The sequence below is a fragment of the Parasteatoda tepidariorum genome, chromosome 4 (assembly GCF_982258835.1).
Source record: "Parasteatoda tepidariorum strain Cologne lab strain chromosome 4, Ptep-v5.0, whole genome shotgun sequence".
NCBI classification, from domain to species: Eukaryota; Metazoa; Arthropoda; class Arachnida; order Araneae; family Theridiidae; genus Parasteatoda; species Parasteatoda tepidariorum.
This window is the reverse complement of record NC_141758.1, coordinates 69,837,929-69,853,935: the sequence shown is the minus strand read 5'-3', so window position 1 is coordinate 69,853,935 and position 16,007 is coordinate 69,837,929. Positions and strand designations below refer to the sequence as shown.

General features: G+C 26.2%; 1 protein-coding gene across 9 annotated transcripts in view; it reads right to left on the bottom strand.

Annotated features, from left to right (window-relative positions):
- The window catches only part of LOC107451983 (uncharacterized), a 117,299-nt gene that overhangs the window by 63,217 nt on the left and 38,075 nt on the right, over window positions 1-16,007 (bottom strand). For 5 of the 9 annotated variants that reach the window (XM_087161334.1, XM_087161336.1, XM_087161337.1 and 2 more), the window contains 4 exons: window positions 14,446-14,613; window positions 7,036-7,206; window positions 4,459-4,623; window positions 1,318-1,377 (listed from right to left, as the gene is read on the bottom strand). In XM_087161334.1, the coding sequence (XP_087017460.1) occupies window positions 1,318-1,377; window positions 4,459-4,623; window positions 7,036-7,206; window positions 14,446-14,613 (564 nt within the window). The remainder of the gene's footprint in view (window positions 1-1,317; window positions 1,378-4,458; window positions 4,624-7,035; window positions 7,207-14,445; window positions 14,614-16,007) is intronic. The other 4 variants (XM_087161335.1, XM_087161339.1, XM_087161340.1 and 1 more) reach the window with 1 other exon arrangement.

Sequence of the window (16,007 nt, the reverse complement as noted above, 5' to 3'; positions counted from 1 at the left end):
AAGAAGTTATTCAAAATTGTTCTTCAATTTTTGATTTAGATTTTTATGAGTCCTATAATATTTTCAAAAATTCCAAACTGTTGGTCAATGACCTATCCAGCGTTCCTTATATTTCTCCTGTTTGGAAATCTATGATTAAACCTAACTACCCCCCCCCCCCCACTTTTTTGTTCCTTGCTTCCCATTCGTCGTCATCCTTTCACCCTTCCCTCCTATTGGACGTTGCTCTAATCGCTTTGTGACGTCACCTTTCTCTATAAATTTACCCTATTTTCTCTCATTTCTTTCTGATGCACTGATGAAGGTTGCCCTTTGAGCATCCGAAACAGCTGTCTGCTTTTAATAATATTTTTGTGCTCTTTAACTTTGACTACCTCAGTTTGTATTTTAGCACAAAGGTCGCCCACTTGTGTATTTAAGAATTAAAGGGTTTAATAAATCAGGGTGCAAAGCCAGATTTTTTAACAAAAAATAAGCACCTTTAAAGTACTTTTTAAGCACTCAAAAAATTTTTTAATCACTTCTCAAAAGAAAATCATAATTAGGATCTGTGCAGTAATAAAAATTATTTTTCCTATTGCTTAAAGTTCTTCATTTATAAACATAAAATTGATAAAATGAAAAAACATTTTCAAAAACTTTACATAGTCATGGTAAAATAACTAGTTTCCGATAAATATTGCAGAGAAAATTATGAAAATCATGCATTTTTCGTAACTTAGAATGACAATCGAAACAGTAAAGAAAAAAATCTCTTTTCAAAAGATAGAAAATTAAGCACTTTGTACAAACCCTGAGTAATAAAAGCACCTTTAAGGGCTTTTAAAAAACGTAAATCAAAAATAAGCACTTTTTAAAAACGTTATGGACCCTGTAAATTGTACAGTTGGTTTTCTGCAAATGAAATAAATAATATCAGAAATAATGCCACAATAAACAATAGCTGAATAAAATATAGATTTTAGAATTTAGTTATGATCACATATCTAACTTCATTACACTGTATGATTTTTTTAATAACAATGTGTAAGTTCCTTTCGGCAACATTTATAAAAGAACTAATAATCAAACCTGTTAATAATTGAAGTGCATAAATTTTTCAATCCAATATAAGGAAATATAAAACTGATTCCGTAGAACTAACATAATGAGTACTACTTATAGATTTCTGTCAATAGTAAAGGAATAATATTGCTTTCAATTACCATAAGAGAAGAAAACTAATACACATTAAAGAAAGACAATTTAAATGTAAAACAAACAATTGTTTTTTCTTTTTAAAAAAAAATACTATTCAAAAATGGGAAAACCTCTTACTATGGCTTGCTCAATATGATCATTCTTAGTTAAATCTTCGCCTTGGATCTCATAATTATTCTAAAAAAGAAATATAATGACTTAATAAAGCAAACAAAAAATTTAAGTGTTATTATGAAGAAAGGTTAACCTACCATTACCTACCTAAAGGTTCATGTAATTACATTGTTCCTGACTCTTTAAAACATAAATTTTAAAACAGAAAAAAAATGAATAATGTGTCACATTTTAATTTAAATAGCTACTCTCAAAATGCAATCATCCTTTTCTTTAAGAGAGTTGAAAAACTGCAATCATAATTTTTTTTGCATTTTTTTCTGATTTGAACTATCTTTGAAGCAAAAGAAAATTCCTAACATGGCTTTTTTTTTGAAGTGTTGATACATAATAGCGTAATTTGTAAAGTTAGCTCTTAGATAACGATTATAGCTAAGTTCAAAAAAGTGAAGATGGAAATCTAAGAGCTGGTAACAGAACCTTAAATATATATATTTACCTCAAAACTTATGTTGCATGCATTTAATTGTGCTTCGTTCATGTGGGGGAAAAAAACAGAAAATTTCTTTAAATGTTCTAATATTAGCATGGAATTGAAATAAAATGACAAAAAAATTTAAATACATTAGAATTGAAGAATATTGCATGAAATTGAAATACATTAAGTGTTTGTGTTTTGCTTATTCAACCTATTTTCATTCCTTTTCTTTGTTTTTTTTTGAAAAAAAAAAGAGAAAAATCTTGCATATTTTTGAATGTTGAGGACAAAGATATGTTAGTTATGCTGAATGTCCCTAACGTGAAATTCCTTATTTTATGCTGAAATAATCACTATAGTAACCTAGAAAAAATGTTTAATGTAAGTTTGTGTTTCCTTATAAGTTTTTAAACAATAAATGTTTTTATCTTATAAACTTTTCTTTTACTTTATCTGGTTTCTGACTAAATTTATTTACTGTTCAACAAATGTAACTATACTCCGTTGTAAGTTAAGAAAAGATCATTGCATTATAGAATTTAAGTAATCATCCGCAACTGCATATACAGTATCAAGTCCCATATCTGGACGACTGTATATAGGAAGGGTCTTTTTTCTAGACACTTTTTTACAATCAAAATAAACAACTCTTTATCCTTTTCAGAAAATTTTTTTTTGGATAAAACAAAAACAAAATCTGGCATTTCACAAAAGCACGAAAAAAAATTGCGGATTGTTTCACTTGAGTCTCGCAAAAAGCAGGCCATAAAGTGATTATTCGAAATTGCAATTAGGAATTCGAGGATTGTAATAATATATAAAAAATGAAATTAAAATTTTAAAAACTATGTGGAAATCCCAAACTATTGAAAATGCGATCAACAAAACCACATGAGCAATAAAATTGTCACAAATCAAGTGCCTGAAAAAGTAAGTCCTCAAATGCGTGATTCAAAATTTTTCGCGTAAGATAAGAAAAAAAAACTATTCTAACTGTGAAAATCTATAGCAATAACTGATAGAAATGCAAAAAATTAAATAAAAACTTTAAAAACTATGCGGAAATCCCATTCGAAATTTCCTGTATAACCATTCCTGATAAAAAATACATTAAACTATGAAAATCCAAAGCAATAACTGACAAAAATGTGATCGTAAATCTACCAGGGAGTGCGGCTGAATTATCAATAATTGAGTGCTAAATGTGCTATTCTAGGTTTGCAAAACAATATATAGTTTTAAAAACCAAGTGAAAATCAGTTTCAAAAACTAATGAAAAAATGATTGACAAAACTAAGCAGATTCACTAAAACATTGTTAATCCAATGAATCTAGAAACAATTACTAACTGAAATTCATGACTTAGAATTTGATAATCATATTTAAGATGATGGCAGATTAAAATAACGAAATTTTAAAAACCAAGTGGAAATCTGGAAGAATCTGAAAAAATAGCGCAACCACGAAAACCAGATGGATTGATTGAAATAGAGGTTAATTATCATCCATTTGTATTGAATAAGGATGTTTTGACGCTTGTTTACCTTAAAGACCTATTATACGGAAAAATTTATTTTACGAGCTTGCCGATTCCGAATATGGGACATTGTAGTTCTGTTTTATTTTGTTTTCAAATTATACAAATATACTTTCAAAGCAGTATAACAGCTTTTAAAAGTTAAACACATCAGGCAGAAATTTAATTCTTGCTATCTTTAATGATACATACAATTATTAAAAAAGGTTATAGTTTCATAGTCTTACTGGAATTCTACATCTGGCGATATATTTAGATAAATAAGAACATTCGTTCTTGAAAAAGAAACAGTCATATGACATCGAAAGACCATTGGATTTGATTGGACCACTAAAAATGCTGAGTCTTCTGCTGACATGCTTTTAACAAATCAAATGCAAGATAAAGAGTTTTCACTTTTGTTTTACTGTGGAAGAAAATCGTCGGCAGGAAACAATATTTATTATTCTTTCACCATTTTCTTAAAATGCGAAAAAAGACTTATTTGCTAGGATTTTAGACATAATTTTTATTAATTGTTAACTGATTATTGTAGTTAATGACTGTTATTAATTATTAATATGAAAGTAAGCAAAAAGGCTGTGCAGCGTCATTTCAAGAGTTGACGATATAGATGGGAGATCATTCATTTGGCGAGCACTTATATGCAAACAACCTCTCTCCATAGGGATAATAATTTTTTTCCTAACTTGTAACAGAGTGTAAAGTGGCTTCCATTTTGAAGTTATTAAATTTTAAGAAAATGGGAAGTTTGAAAGATTAAGAATGATAACAAAATACAAAGTAGAATAAATCTAAATCAAATTATTTTCATTGCAAAAACTTAGCTTTTATGAATTAGTGCCTTATTAATGCAGACTTATTCTTAGTTTAGCACTAAGAATACAGGATTAAAATAAATTTGAATCGATTTTATTCACAAGAAACATATTGGCTTTAATGAAATAAAATTCTGCATTCTCAATTCACTTATTTTTATAAATTTTAATACAATATGGATTTATATAAAGAGGTAAAATATTTTATTCTTCCTTTTTTTACAATCTTAAAACCTTGTGGGAAAATTAAAATTGTATTTACAATAAAATAAATTGTATTGTATTGTCAATAAATATAAAACAATAATTACTTTTAGACATTCATGTTCGTTAAAATTCCTTAATTTAAACATGCGTTCACACGTAAAGCATTTTTTCAAGCTAGCTCCACAGCTTACAATGTGATATTCAATTTCGTTTGAAGGAAATTCTAGTTCACAGTAAGGACAAGTAGTTGGCATCTGTGGTAAGTTTATCTGCAACAAAGAGTTCCACTATATTTTTCTCTCAAGTATTGCATAAAGATTAAGTGAAAATTTTTTTAGAGCCTTTATGGATTTTAAGAATGAATAATTTAAAAAAGTCAAGTTTTTGAAGAATCACATATATCTGAGTTGAACTTGCAAATAGTTCCTCTGACATTTTAGTGTGCTTCTGAATATAATTTGACAGTCACTTATTGTATTTTTTATTAAAATAACATAAGAATAGAGGAAAAATACTTCATTTGTATCTAAGACTTTTTGTTAATTAACTTTAGAAAAAATTTTTGCTCATTATGTTTGTTTTCAAAATATTTTAAACAAATCTCACGCTATATTCTTCAGTAAAATGTATTATTAAATACAGTCGGACCTCTATTTAACGAAGTCTCTAAATTCCGATAATAAGTTCGTAATATGGATAAAGATAGCAATTAATACACCTTTATCTTGTAAACTAGTATTTACTATTTATTTTATAAATCTTAACCATAAAAGAAATCTGGAAAGCAAGAATAGAGCAAAATTTAGCAGTACACTATCATGCTACATACATTTTCATCTAAAAAAAAAAGCTAAATTTATGTGTAAAATTATAGCTGCATTTATTATAAAAGTAATTTCAAAAATAAATGCGTTCTTAAGTTTAATTGCTACTGATAAAATCCGTTAATTTTGCCTCAGTTTTTCGTTCGAAATGCAAGCAAAAAGGGAAAGGGATTTTACTGCTTTCTCTTAAAAGGGGTAAGTAGCTTTGGAAATCAATTCAAGGTCATTTCCCTCATAAAATGAGTTAAAATGTTCTGAAATATTTTGGGAAATAGAGAAAGTGGATCTCAAAGAAAAGTTCCTTAAATAGAAAATTCACTTCACTATTTGGAAGTTATTTTAAGAAAACATTTCCAAAATGTTCTTGGTTCCTCGAAAAAAAAAATTTAAAATTGAGAAATTCGCAAAATGGAAGTTCGTTAAATAGAAGTCCGACTGTATCTTTTAACTCAAACATTAAATGGAAACATCTGCACAAAATATAAATAAAAATCAAAAATAACTATTAAATGATTTTTGTCTTAAATATGATTATCACCTTCCAACTGTTCACAAAGATAACTAATGCTCCAGGTGTATCAGTTATCACATTGCAATGATTCACACGTTGAAATTGGATTAATTGATTGAAGTTTCGTTGTGCGAGGCCGGTGGTAAAGATAACGATTTTTTTCAGCGAAATTCAAGAAGTATTTCATTATGCAAATTTCTTATAAAGTACTTTATATAAAATTAATAAAAGTTTTACTTAATCAACCTTTATACATAATTTATTTTTAATTTTATAATTAGTATGAAAAATAATAGTCTGATAAACAAGTTAGATAAATGAGAACAAATATTTATTAATACTGCCAAACATAAATAAAAGTTTATTCTCAAGAATTTGTAAATGTTCTCATGTAACGCTTATTTTTAAAATAATATCTTTTTCTCAATTTTTATATGTTAGAATCCAAGGCCAGTGGCCAGAGCAACTTCTCGACTCAACGATAGATTTTTGAAACATAAATACTTAGTTATTATCAAGGAATGAGCTTCATGGCATAATGGCTAAGCATCATCTCTTGGCATTTTTTGAGCAGCATTCTTATAATTCTTGAAAATTTTAAGTATTTTGAGAATTACCCATATAGTGTTTACTTTTAGAAACATTAAAAAAAATATTTAAGAATTAAGCTATTGTTAATAACATATAACATAATTAAATTATTTCCTATTGAACTATTACTTCAGACATTTAATAAAATACAATTAATTTAATGTAAATCATTATTACTTTTTATAAGTAGTTTTCACTAAGGGTGGCTAGTTATAATCTAGAATTATAAATTCTTTAGAAGAGTACCACAAGGTACATATTAAAAATAATTAACTTTAATTTTTCATTATTTTTTAAAGGAAATGATCTGTTGAACACCTTGAGCAACCTAGAAATAAGAAAGCTCCATAAAAGGCAATACTTTGGGAATTACTGTATTAGAATTATATTTGTACTAAATTGTGAATATAATAAAAATTTATGTAAACATTGCTTGTTCATACAAACAACAAATAGTAAAACACAGAGGTTTGAAGTACATACTTAAGGATATCTATTGATTTCTTGAAAAATATAAATTTCAGTTATCCCATCCCTCTTTCAAATTTTAGGTTTTCATTACAGACAGGAGATATTTATTATAATAATTTAGAATTATAAGCTATAGCTATTTAATATAATGAGAATTAGCACTAGAGAGTATTAAATTAGTTAAACTAAGGAAAATAGTGTATTTCAGCGTAATATTACATTTTCCATTGTATAATAGTGAGTCAAAAAATTAAGTATCTTAAGTAAAGTAAGTTTTTTTATACCTTTTCACACGTTCTTCTATGACCATCCATTTCTATCAGCTCAATAAAATCATAACACAAAGAACATTTCTCAAGGCGAAATCCACAACTTAGTTCATGTTCTTCAATATGTTTGAAAGGAAATTTAATTCCACAATGCTCACATTCCACTTTAGATTGACATTTTTGCTTCTAAGAATAAATATGGAAAATAATAATGAATCAATTGGTATTGCAATTGTCAAAAAAATAAAAAATTATTAATAAAGGAGAAAAAAATAAAAATCATAATTTTATAGATGCCCAAACAAAGTTCAACAAAGGGATTTGCCTCTGAAAAAATAGGGAGATATAGACAGTTTTCCCAGCTACATATTTAAATTAATTCTATAAAAATTTAAACATAAGATAAGAATTTTTTTCATTTCATAATTCATTTTTGTTTTTAACACAATCAAAGTCTAACACAAAAGATAAAGCCAACCTCAATTTTAAATATGTTTGTAAATTATAAGTTAAGAGTTAACAAATTATTTAAATTTTTCTATTATTTTTATAGGTCTAGATCAGTGGTCGGCAACCTGTGGCTCGCGAGCCACAGGTGGCTCTTTTGATGTAAAGTTGCGGCTCTCCAGTTCCATACGAAAAAATTAATAAATTGTTACCAAAGCCCTTAAAAATAAGAAAAAATATTTTTAAGTACCTAATTTCTCAAGAGCTTTCTATTCTTATAATCGTTAATTACAAACCGCTACCCTCAGGCCCATCGTTAAGCCCGGTTAGAGGGGTGTCTCATTCCGAGTATTCACCCGGAAAAGTGGCAAGTCTGTTGTCTGTTTGAGCATGCCGTTACCGACACCATGAAAAGGCACAAAAAAAGGATGATGCCTGCGACTCTGATCTTGTGAAACAGCAGACAAAACCCCGGAAATTTCTTTCAACTTGAAAAATCCAGGTTGTTTTTAAAAGTATATAGCTAGAAATGCCTTTTTCTCACGTTTTCTCTTGCTCTTTCTAAGAATAAAGACAATATCTTTGTCCATGTCGTTAAGAAAGGGAAGGAAAGAGCTCAATGTACATACAGCTGTGGTTTTCTCTATATGACTGTCCAGTTTCTTTTCACTCACCTCCCCAGTTACTTCACTGATCTGTCTTTAACTGTCCAGTACCAGTTTACAAGTACTTAGTTACTCAAAGCGTATCTTATAAATTAATATTATTATTGAATGTAAGTATAAATTTTTTATGAATATTTACTATTTGCAGTCTTATTGTTTAAATATTAAGGTAAAATTAAATTTCATTAAATATGTTGTTATTTTCTTATTAAATTAATTCCTCAATTATTGCTTCAAAATTTAGGTATAGGACTTTTTTCAAAAAAGAAAAAAATATTTTTTTTAAAAATATATATGGGAAAAAATTGATTTTTATGAAGTAGATAAAAAAATTTTATTCTCTTTTCCCCTGTAAAATGATTAAAAGAAAGAAAAAAGAGCAATTAAAATTTTTTTACGTTATTTATATTCATTAGTAGGAGCTGGAGATGGAAACAGATAAATCACATTTGAATTCTAAATATAGGAATTTTTTTTCCCTTTTTTAAATAGTTATTTACTAAGCTTTTTAATTTTGTGTTTAAAATAGTAATTTATTTTTAAATTTAATTTTTTCAGTTGAGATTATTTTTCACAGATCTTATTTAATTTAAATTTCAAAAATCAAATTCTATATTTGTTAGTAGCATTTGTTTTTATAATAAGTTCAAACTGCAATCCGTTATGAACAAAACTATACTAATGCTTATTTTATTAAAAATGTAATGTGTTTAAAAATAGAAAAGCTTCAGTTTTTTTTTCAATAATTATTTTTTTTCTTCATCTTTTTTGTTACTATGTTGATGTATTTCGTATGTATTTAATGTTTTTTATTTATATTTAAGATTTAAGTTAACAATTTTCCATTTGTTTAAGTTAATTATTAGTAAAAAGAAACTTAATATTTTTGTAATTATGTAAAAACTCAATTCACAGTTTTGTATTAAAAGGCACGATAATTAACAAAATAAATAATTAACAAAATTGTACTTTAACTGCCTTAACCAGAAAAAAAAAATTTTTTTGCGATTTAAGGGTATTTTTTTTTTATATTTTAAAAAAAGACTTAAACATTCTTCGGTAAAGCATTATTTACAAATCATCAAATTTTACAAATATTTATTTATGATTTATCATGCTGCAATGTTTGAATACATAGTTAAATTTTTTTTAAAGTTTTATTTATTATTTATATAGTATTATTTTTATATACAGAAATATTCGGATAAAAAATTTAGCATTTTACAAATTTAAGGCAAGAATGCGTGAAAAAATTTAACCCAGAAAAAAAGAACTATTTCTGTATCCCCATTCAGGATTTTAGTCACAGCTCTTATATTAATAACAATGTAAATTATAAAATGAATAATAAAAATAAATAAAATTATTAAATGAAAATGAAAAATAAAATTTTAGTAATAAATAAGTATTAAAAATAATTATTCGCAAATCAAATTACTAAAATTAAATAAATACGCATATAATATTTGAAATGCATCAGAAAGAATCCTACTTAGATTAAGAGTTTTAAAAAAATGCACGAGTCATAATTGATGTCTGATAATTTTTAAGTTTAGTGTTTCAGTTGAACAAATACAAATTTAATTTTCATCTACATTTTTTAAAGCCTTTGATGTGTATCACATGTTATTATCATGTAAAACATGATGTTATGAAAAGACCACCTTTATTATAAATTTTTATAAACCTTGTCAAAAATAAAGATATAAATCTACTTCAGCGGATGTAGTAAATTAAAATTTAAAAGGGAAAAAACAAGCATATAAATTTAAAAAATATCTAATGCAATATATTGATATAATCTTTATAATAATAGTAATAATAACAGGCCTGTTTAATTGCCAGGTGAATGTTGAAGTTTTTAATTTATAAAGTTATTTAATTTAGTAAAAAATCGTTAATCGCCTTTTTACACTCGCCTTCCTCAACAGTGATTTGTTTGTTTTCGATTGTTAAAATTCTAACGTGTGACCTCTATCTGTTCGTTTTCGCGTTCACTTGAAACAAAATTTCTTTAAATGCATATTAAGAGCGGTCATTCCGAATTTCCTGCATATTATTAAATTTAGCAATCAAATACATTAATGTTGTAACTTTGCGTATAAAAGGTATTTAAAATAATAGAAGATCGTTACTTTCAGTGACTTTTATTAAATTAATTTTTTAAAAAAGTGTTAAATTATTTGAGTTGGAAAGCTCGAGGCTCTATAAATGTTTACAATAAATAGAAAATAAATAGAAATTACAATAAATAGAAAAAGTATGTGACCATCGTTTCTAGCACTTCATCATAAGTCGATTTAACGTTTGCCTTGACAAAAAAATGCAAAATTTATTTAAATGTTTAATAATTAAGTGCTTAAAAATTGTTTTTAACAATAACAAGAATAGACGGTACATATTTCTTAAAAAAGGAAAATTGTGAAAGAATTCTGATACAGTACAGAACCCGTTATCCGGAAATCAGAAAACCGGAAAACCAAAAAACCGGAACGAAATTCGATAAATTTTCTCGCCATTTTTTTTATTTTTTTAAAGTTTTTTTCCTCATAAGATTTTACGATTTTTCTTTCTTTTTTTAAAGATGTTTACCTTACCATCATTTTGGAAATAATCATTAGTGTATTACTTCATCGTTTTTTCTTATTTTTAAGATTATTTCCAAATACTTTTTTTTTTTAAGTTTGATTTTAACAATAAAAAACGGCTTTTTGTAGCGATTCAGAAAACCGGAAAAATCAGTTATCCGGAATAGCAATTGTCCCGACCGTTCCGGATAATCGGTTCCCTACTGTATAATATAAATGAATATTATTACGGAATTGCTATGAAAAATTAAAAAGAATTATTATAAAATCTATCTGATAAGATTGTGTTTCGTTGCACATTCAATAAAAAAAATCGCGTTTTCTGTTGAAAATTTGACAAGAATTAGTAAGAAAATTTACAATTTTCATCGAATTTTAATGACCCAAGTATTCTTATCCCCCCCCCCTCAAAAGAAATAATTTAAAAAAATTAAATAAAAACTAAATTTTAAAAAAATTATTAGCGCATTTTAAAAATAAAGAATAAATATTATTCTGTATTCAAAACCGTTTTTTTAATTAAAAATCATATATACATAAAAAAATATTATAGTATTAAATCAAAAATTTTCAGTGGCTCTTTAAAAGCGGGAAATTTTGTAAAATTGTAACTTTTGGCTCTTTCATTTCAAAAGGTTGCCGACCCCTGGTCTAGATGAAACCTATTTCATGCAAAATGCATAAATTTTTGCACAAAATGCAAACATATAATTCTAATGCTGTTGAAGATTTTGGTCATAAAATTTTGTAGAACAGAATCCCAGACTATAGAAATTACTTTCAAGCACCCTTTTCTTTTAAATTTTAACAACAGTAGAATGTATAAAGCCTTTGAATGATAAGTTTTTTCAATATTTAGGCCATAATGGAAATAATTTTATCAAAATGCCCAGAAGAAAATTAATTTCCAAGTTCCTAAATTGGTCAATAATTTATATTTAGGAAATGTTTTAATGCCTATAGATAGGATTTTCTTTTTGATATAAATCTTACATAAATTTATGTTATGAATTTTTTTTTTTGACATTTTTATTGTTTCCAGTTTTTACATTTTTTTAAAAAATAAAATGGAAAGTTTTCAGGCATTATTCTATTTAGTTGATTTCATAGCACTTTATATTTTGCAGAATAAAAATAGTGATTTGGAAGGCAATAGGTAACATGCAGAAGATTAAAAGAAAAGGAAAGTATTTATCAACTTTCTTAATAAAATCTTTTGAAAACTTTTTAACGTTAGAATAAATGCAGAGCGCAGTGCAGGTTATTGTAGAAAAAGTGGTGAAAAAAGTGACTAAAATTTTTTAAAAAGTGAGAAATAGAGACTTAATTTAAAACAGTGTTAATATTCAGACAACATCCTAATAAGCTTAAAAATATACATCTAAAAGTAAAAAAATCTGTTTAGAAACATTTATTGCTGTAGCTGCTTATTGCTTAAATTTAATGCTATTGAAATTTTTTTTTAAAAAATTACATAATAAATATTTTCTAATTTTTCCAAACTAAAAAAAAAGTTGCATGTTTAACTTTAGCTACTATGGCTTAAAGTATTATAGCAATGAAGCAGTGAAAGTATACAACAAAAATATTGTTGCTATCATGTAAAGTCAATACACATTTATTGAGATGTGCTTCTCTTCAGGAGTAAAAAAAACGATGTTTCTAAATAAGATGTAAAGAACTGGAAAAACTTTAAATAACTAATATTGCAAAAAAAAAAAAGTACTTTTAAATAGAAATGGAGCCAAATGAATGTGGCATAAAGTGATTAATGAAATAAAAAATAACAATATCATATTAAAAGTATCAAAATTGGAAATATGTGTGAAAATGAACACATGTAATCATTGTCCTAAGTTGGTTAAATTCGAAATATGCATATGTAATAACAGTGCATAAAAAATATAATTTAAAAAAATAAAAATGGTTGAAAGAACTCTCAGGGGAAAAGAACTGGAATCACGATAGAACCAAATGCGTTAAAAATGATTTTTGAATAAATCATTAACAAATTGTCGTTACTGAAACCTGAAATTTGAGAGTCGTTACAACATCACATTGATCAGAAATATAACTTTGTATTGATATAAAATTAAAAGAATGCAAAAACTGTCGGAAAACAACTTTAATTTACAACGTAATCGCCTTGAATCTAGTCTGTAAAAAAAGTTAACTTTCAGATGAAAAAGGCAAGTAATAATAACATCATATTCAAAAAACCACGAGGAAAAGGCTGAAAAAATCATAAAAATTCCCATGAGTACCTAAAGTAAACACTGGAAATAAAGTTATAAAAACGTATTTGAAATCAGGATGAAATCAAATACGTCCGAGAACGATTTTCGAATAAATCATTAAAGAATAGTTGTTACTGAAATACGCGTCACATAATAAACATTGTATTAAATAAATTTTGGAGATTCGAAAAACCATATTAAATATTTTTTTAAAATGGAACTTTGTCAATCATTTGACTGATAAAACGATTACAAAACCAATTAAATTTATAATGAATTAATTTGAAATTCTCCAATTTAAAATTCGTGTGTCATAACATTCTTCATAAAACAGCACAATTTGAAATACCACATAGAAAGGACTAAAAAATTCTTAATAACTACTGACATCAAAAATAAAAAAGCATCCAAAAGTGTGAAATTATGTGTCAAAAAAAGATTACTCAAATTCGCATGACATAATAACATTTTATTAAAAAAGAATCACATTTTTGAAAAGGGAAAAAAATAATAAAAAATAATAAAAAATATAATATAAAAGTAAATATTTTTATTAAGTTCTTTCTTTTGAAGAAAAAGAACGTTTAAGCACTTTTAGTGTAAAATAAGAACTTTTAATAGTGCCTAATTTCCATGATGCAAAATTATGATAAACACATTTAAGGTACGTATCAACCCTACAGAAAAAAGAAAATTCAATTCAAGGAGAAATAAACAAAATTTCCATGTTCTGCAAGCCCATAGCAGATAAGAAAACAAAAGTTAAGATAGATGATGAACAAATTCATTCTTCGATACAGTTAATGGCTCTCTTGCATTTCAAGAGGAATTAATTTGAAAGTGGAAATTGTCTATCTTTCTTCACATATTCAATCCTCTTCTATACCCCACCTCTTTGAGTGAGTCCTCTTTTACTAGAGCAAGAGAATTGTAATATCATGGGTTTAGGGAAATGTGAAATCTTTCTTTTGATTGAAATGGGGGTAAATATGAAATTTAAAAAAAAGTGAAATAAGTGACTAAGTCTTAAAAACAGTGAATAAAAGCTACTATTTAAGATAGTGACATTAAATGAGAAAATTGACTCATGCTTAGCCCTGTAAATGGTCAAGTTTCTAGGATTATAAGTTGAAACCAAAGATAAAATTTTTTTAACCTTCATTTGGCAGAACAGAATCACATAGAAATTAGTCATGTAATAAAATTAGATGTTTACTCTAATAAAATAATAATGCTGGTTTGTATCAATATTATAACTACAAATGCAAAGTAGGTATAAAATCCCTAATTTGTGATCTTCCTAGCGAGTTAAAACAATAGAAGATCTTGACTTTGAAATGAAATGGTAGAGATAGAATAAAAAGTAGATGTATTTAAATTGTTTTTAAATATATAATACACTTAATTTTAAATGTATGCTTTTGTTTAAATTATTACCAATTACTTTTACTAAATAAAATCTCATAAGGGAATAGAAGAAAACATTACTTGTTCACAAATGCTTTGATGGTTATCCATATCCTTAACTTTCACTGCAACATTGCACAATGGACAAGTTTTACAATGAAAATCACAATTAGATTCATGGTCAGCCAACTTGTTAACAGGAATTTTACTACTACAATGTTCACACGTTGCTTTAGGATATTTTCTTGTCTGCAACAGTAAAATAAATAAAATTCTTTATAGCTTAAAATTAGAAAAAAAAAATTTCAAAATAACTTATTAAAGCAAAGATAAATTCTAAATTTAGAATTGTAATGGTATTTAAACTCCATTAATTGTTCAAAGTTATGAATGCTTGGTTGCAATTATTAGTTAATTATAATTTAATAAGTGTGTAAACTCAAATTTTTTAGTTAAATTAAAACAAATACGTCGTTTATTGGTGTTATACCGAAAAATTGGAACTGAAACAAGCATTTAAATACAATAAAATAATAATTACTTAAGTCAGTCAATCATTTAAATAAAAATCTTTTTAACGTTTGATTGAATTTGGCTTAATTTTTAAAAAACTGTAACATTAAGATGCTGAAGTTCCACAGATTGTCTTTCATCTTTATAAGTTAAAATTTCATTTTATTTAAATAAGTTTCTAATAATTCGTTTCAAGTAGTGCAATTTAAATTTTAGTAGAGTGGTTAATTGATTGTGTATTTCAGAAGTTATACACATTCTTCCCTGTTTTTGACAATGTTTAAATACAACTATTTCAAAGCACGCTATGCAGATAAATTTGTGGAGAATTCTCAATGCAGAGGTGCCTTCTCCTGTGGTCTCAAGTACATGGATGGCATAGAAACTATTAAAATGCTAGGCAGGGAAGCTTTGTATGGGCAGGTTAAACCTTTCTCTATGCTTAGCTTCATAAACATATAAAAAAATACTTGTCGAATAATGTTCTTCAAATATCAAATATTGATTAATCATAGATATCAGTACTGTAAAAAAGCCTTGAGATAAATATCTGTATCTAGTTGAAAATACGAATAAGAATTTTGCAATGCTTTTATTTAATTTAACGTCAGTCAGTTCATACACTATAATTAAGGTAAGAAATTTAATTAAATAATTAAAACGCATCAAAGTGAAGTATTATTATAGCTTGAAAGCATTTCTCCCTAAACAAATTAATATGGCAGAATCGGTGATGGAAAAATTCCTCTCAAAAACTTCACAATTCCTTTCATTCCTTCCTCCATGACTCTTAGGTGGTGAAACTTGATTGTTTGTGGAAGTTTTTTTTTTCAACTTCAATACAAATCATGAAATTTTAATTATCAGAGGTAGAAAAACATTTTTTCCCGAATTTTATTTGGCAAAAACAGTATAACTCAACAGAATTAGATATCTGACAAATAAAATAATTATATATATAATTATCGCATTTACTGAGATATTTGTTATCACTGCGAGAAATCTAAGTTTTAAACACTTTGGAAAGGAACCCTGGCTGAAATAAAATTGGTAAGTTTTTTTTTAAAAAAATAACAAAATGGGAGTTTTTCAAAGTCTATTAATCTCCTACGAAAATATTGAAAACCAAT